This window comes from Hyla sarda, chromosome 3 (assembly GCF_029499605.1).
Source record: "Hyla sarda isolate aHylSar1 chromosome 3, aHylSar1.hap1, whole genome shotgun sequence".
In the NCBI taxonomy this organism is placed as follows: Eukaryota; Metazoa; Chordata; class Amphibia; order Anura; family Hylidae; genus Hyla; species Hyla sarda.
Genome location: NC_079191.1, coordinates 213803761 through 213809008, shown reverse-complemented (window position 1 = coordinate 213809008; position 5248 = coordinate 213803761). Strand labels below are relative to the sequence as shown.

Below are 5248 nucleotides of genomic sequence, written 5' to 3'. Positions count from 1 at the left end.
TTTAAGAGGTTAATGCTTAATCCTTTTGTTTTCCCTAAAGAACACACACTACTCATTTCCCCATGAAAAACACATGCACACAATTCAGTTTAAGTTTGTGTAGAAATAGCTGAAAATTTAATTAGTGTTTAAAGTGACACTGTAGCTGATATTTATAATGTGAGCTGCAGATAGCTTGGACTACTTTATCAAACATGTATTGTATACTAGTGCCAGTGGATTTACTTTATAAGTGTTTACCAACCAGGTGCCCCCAGCTGTTGTAGCCATGCAACAGCTGGAGGCACCCTGTTTGAGAAACACTGCCTCTCTTCTTGGAGGATGGGCTGAGCTTAAAAGGGGGTACTCCACTGGAAAACTTTTTTTTTTAAATCAACTGGTGCCAGAAAGTTTGAGAAAATCTTAATCCTTCCGGTACTGATCAGTTGCTGTTATGATCCATAGGAAGTTATTTTTCTTTTTGAATTTCCTTTTCTGCCTGACAGTGCTCTCTGCTGACACCTTTTGTCCATTTTAGGAACTGTCCAGAGCAGGATAGTTATGTTTTTTTTTTTTTTTTTTATGGGGATTTGCTCCTACTCTGGACAGTTCCTAAAATGGACAGAGATGTCAGCAGAGAGCACTGTGGTCAGGCAGAAAGGAAATTCAAAAAGAAAATAACTTTCTGTGGATCATACAGCAGCTGAAAGGTACTGGAAGGATTAAGATTTTTTTAATAGAAGTAATTTACAAATCTGTAACTTTCTGGCAGTTGATTAAAAACATTTTTTTCCAGAGTACCACTTTTAAGTGGCTCAGTATTGTTTTAGGATTTGCAAACTGGGCTAGGCACTTTGTATATTAACCAGGACAGAGGGGGGCGCAGGCAATGCTGTGACACTTAAAGGGATACACTTAAGATGTAAGATCGTGGGGATCCCCAGGATCTCCACTGCAGTACCCCGCTATCATTACTGCACAGAGCAAACTCGCTCTGTGCGTAATGACCTGCGATACAGAGGCCGGAGAATCGTGACGTCACGGCTCCGCACCCCTCAATAACAGTCTATGGGAGGGGGGGTGATGGCTGCCACGCTCCCTCCCATAGACTTGTATTGTAGGGGCGGGCCGTGATGTCACTAGGGGTGGAGCCGTGATGTCACGATGCTCCGGCCCCTGTATCGCCGGTCATTACGCACAGAGCGAGTTTGCTCTGTGCAGTATTGATAGCGGGGTGCTGCAGCGGAGATTCCGGGGGTTCCCAGCGGTGGGACCCCCGCGATCTGACAAATTATCCCCTATCCTTTGGATAGGGGATAAGATGCTAGGGGCGGAGTACCCCTTTAAGTTCCTTGATCCGGTCTCCTTGATGTTTGAGTGTAAGAAAACCATAACTTGATCAGTTTGCCACAACTTATCAAACATACCTTTGCTAGTGTTTATATCTTTATCCTGTCTCTTATCTGACAGAGAATGCAACTCGTATCATAAATATGAGCTTATATGGCCACTGTCATTATACAAAACTTTTCACATATTCTAAAGTTTTGATCGGCAAGGGTTGGAGTGTTTAGAACTCTGCCGTGTAGAAGGTCTCGCTCAGAGCGTTCTCTCCTTGCTCAGTGTCACATGAGCATTCTCCTGGTCAGACCCCTGCTTAACAAAAATATTGACAGGACACTAGGACATGTCAAAAGTTTTGCTTAACGACGGGTACACTCTAGAGATTTATTTTAGAGGAATATGGCCACCTGTAGTTAGTGACTTAAACAAAATCTTACTGACTGCTAAGGCTGTTTCCACGCAGGTTTTTTTTTTTTTTTTTTTCCTGGTGTTAGTTTTCTTTGGATTAAAAACTGCATTTGAAAAAAAAAAAGTCAGATGTGGATGCAGGAAGAAGTATAAATCCATCCTTTCATATTTCCTATTCCATTTGAATACACTTGGCATTTGGCTCAAGAACTGCAGTGGTATTTTTCCCAAACAAAACTTCCAGACAAAATAAGCCCTTACAGACAATTGCGGGTGTCATTTGACTGTGTAGAAGCTGATTGGCTCCCGTTGACTAGACCATTAAGACAGTCCAAAAATGATAGTGTAGGACTTCTCCTGCTTACACGGGGCATGTGCTGCTAACAAAGATTTTAAGCTCTGTGCGATCAGCCCATGGACTGTTTGTCTGCCGATTTGCTGTGTCTTTCAAATGACTATAGTTTGCTTGTGGGGTAGAATGTAGTTATGTTGTCCACTGTTGATAAATATTTATTGTAGAAGCAGAAATCCAGTAGTATGTGAATAAAAATATGTAAATGCTTAATATCTAGGTAAAGAAAAGTGTGCAGCATATGCACTCCTAGTGCCCCCCTCCCTTCTCTCATTATAGGTGAACCTCTGTTGTAGGCATGCGATTACAAGTGCATTTAGTTTGTTATATTTTCAGTTGTTACATAATTCTTTTGATTCTTAAACTATTAACTATGCAGTGGATGTATGCTAGACTTGCAGTTTGAAGTGTAGTTGTAGTTTTTACTTTTTATACTTTAAAAAAAATAAAATCAGTTTGTAAGCTAATGTAACATTTTTTTAACTGCAAAATTATTTAAAAAAATATTCCAAAAAAATAATCCAAATTAGAAAGTTAGTGGCAATCATATTTTTAAATGCATGCTTTAATTTCAATATTCTGTTATTCCATGCATGGGTATATGTTTTTGTTGATGTAAAATTTTTAATATATTTTTATTTTATTTTTTTAAATACATTTATTCTGTCTCTAACTGATGCCTTTTTGTTACCTGGATAGCAGGGAAAAGGGGTCGAGGCCGGTCCTGACCTGTTACAATGAAGACTGACTTGCTATGTGGGATTACACCAGAAGCTTGCAGCGGAGTACTGGTAAGGAAATGAAGAAACCTTTAAAATGTCTGAGATGTATAGGAACACTTGTCGCAGAAGATCTTCAAGCAAAAATCATGGATTCTGATATTGGACTTTTTGAACTAATATGTGGACTTTGATATTCCTTTAACTTTTTTTGCAGTGCAAGTTATTAAATTTGTTACCCTAAATCTTCGTGTTCAACAGAGTTGCTATATGGCCTATGGCATGGTATATTGGTAAAATTTTATTATATAAGCAAGAATAAAAATCTGCATATGGTAGATTTTCAGTTTTCTTAATGCAGGGTCCCAATGGTGTATACTTTGCCATTTTTAAGCAAGTTGTCCATTCTGCTTGCTTTGACTATTTCAATCTAAGCATCTTAATCAACATTTGATTGTGTTTCTAAGCCTGCAGGAATCCTGCTTTCCTTAAGCTTCAATGGTTGTAGCTGTAGGACTACTGTCCAATGTGAACGTTACATTGTGACCCAGACCCTGCAGTTTTAGGGCTGATGTACTGCAGATATGCAGGTATTTAAAGCTGAGGTTTAATGGAACTTCTTGGTTTAAAGATGGCATAGTAATTTTACATTTTGGTTTTGAAGGTATTGGATGTCTGTTTTTGTTTCTCAATAAAAATTTTCGCTTAAAATGGTGTGGGAAGCAAGGTTAACTACTTATGTATGCATATCACCATTGGTACCCCTTCATTTCTTTAGCATTTTTATATATGTTTCTTCACCCAAAGGTTAATAATGAATGTGCCACATGAATTGTGTTGATATTGAAGAAGTTTCGGGTGTAATCATCAGAGCCGGTTAGTCAGGCATTCCAGATAGTGGTTCTTTTCAGAACCTTTTTTAAAGGGTTGGTTAACTACCTCAGTAGCAGAGGATTGAACTATACCCTGTGTGTACTGTATATAGAAAATCTTTGTTGATAAAAGCCAGACTTGTTTGTTGTGCCATGAGGAAGTCCCTTCGAAATGTACCAAATGTAACGCTCTACTGCCTTTAGTGTAAAAGGCTTTTGAGACTTCATCATGAGCCCCACAATAAGCCTAGCTTTTGTCGTATTTTGTGGCTGAAAAAGCAGCCTTTGCTCTTTCAGATATATTGTAGTTATTTGGATGTAAAATAGTTTAGCGAGATGTTACTTTTTCTAAGACATCAAATGTTCCAGACAAAAAGTACATCGGCAACATGTTCTAAACACTGCAGTGTCCCTTTTGGTCAGTCAGGCTTAAGCTGAACATGCAGTTAATCCTGACATTTTTTTTGGATTCTATATAATATCGTTTTCCTAAATAAGAGAAAGCATATTGGCTGTTGCAAAGTCTGGTCAGCAAAATGAAGTTTCTCTTCATGCACTCCCTCACCTCTTTGCTGGCTATTTGTGGACATGCCATCTATTTCTCTGAAAATGGGCCATAGAAATGCTGTGCAGAACAGGTATTTGTGTATTTTTTTTTTTTTTAACTACTTTTTTCTTAAGCACCTTGATAAGGGGAAACATTGTGAATGCATCTTTTTTAATGGAGCACAGTTTCCGCTGTATAAAACACTTCACTTCAAAGGGATACTGCAGTTTAAATACGTATTCATTAGACACCACAATAGTTGATCAGTCCTGTTACCCAATAGTAGTTTCTTATTTCCCCAGCAAATTACATTTTTAAGCAGCATAAATAGATCTGTCATCTGTTCAAAATGCTCATGACAAACAATCATTTTTTTTGCATTCCTGCAAATAAAATTGTTTTATACTGTAAGCTGGAGGCGAGTGTAACTTATTTTTGTAATAAAATTTTTTTATTTTTTTTAAGTGTCATTAATATGTGTATGTTAGTCCAGAGATTGTTTTGCTTTAGTCTCACTGCAGTATGTTTTTTATCTGTTCTGTTTGTTTTTGTCTAGCTGTTTTCCTCTTCGTTAAGCATAGTGGTTGCTAGCTAGTCTGCAAAAGATAAACTGTTAAGCCAAACAATCAGAAACACCTATGATTGAATACAGTGGTTTATAAACATCTACTACACCAGGTGTCAGAACCTTCCATGTGTAAGATTTTAATATACTTTACCTTTTCTGGCAATTAAAAGTGTTTTTGTTTTTTGTTTTTTTATTCCCTCATATTTATGTACTACAAGCATATAGTCCCGAATAGAAATGTCTTGCTCTGGATTAAATTATTGGTCATTAAAAAAAAAACACATGCAGCACTATTCCAGTCAGCAGTAAATTCCTTGAGGTGTGTGTAACATTTTATATAGGAGTATATGCAAGCTCCCATTTAAAGGGGTATTCCGGGCAAATGCATTTTATCCCCTATCCAAAGAATAGGGAACCCCCCCCCCCCCCCCCCCCCCGTAATCTCCCTGCTGCACCCGC

The 5248-nt window shown here is 38.0% G+C and overlaps 1 protein-coding gene across 8 annotated transcripts in view; it reads left to right on the top strand.

The window, feature by feature from the left end:
- Nucleotides 1-5068, top strand: part of SYNCRIP (synaptotagmin binding cytoplasmic RNA interacting protein) — a 56636-nt gene extending 51568 nt beyond the window's left edge. For 3 of the 8 annotated variants that reach the window (XM_056566032.1, XM_056566030.1, XM_056566029.1), the window contains exon 12: nucleotides 2783-5068. In XM_056566032.1, the coding sequence (XP_056422007.1) occupies nucleotides 2783-2824 (42 nt within the window). In that variant the 3' untranslated portion in view covers nucleotides 2825-5068. Of the gene's footprint in view, nucleotides 359-2782 lie in introns of those variants that run through there. The other 5 variants (XM_056566028.1, XM_056566034.1, XM_056566026.1 and 2 more) reach the window with 2 other exon arrangements.
- Nucleotides 5069-5248: the final 180 nt, after the last annotated feature.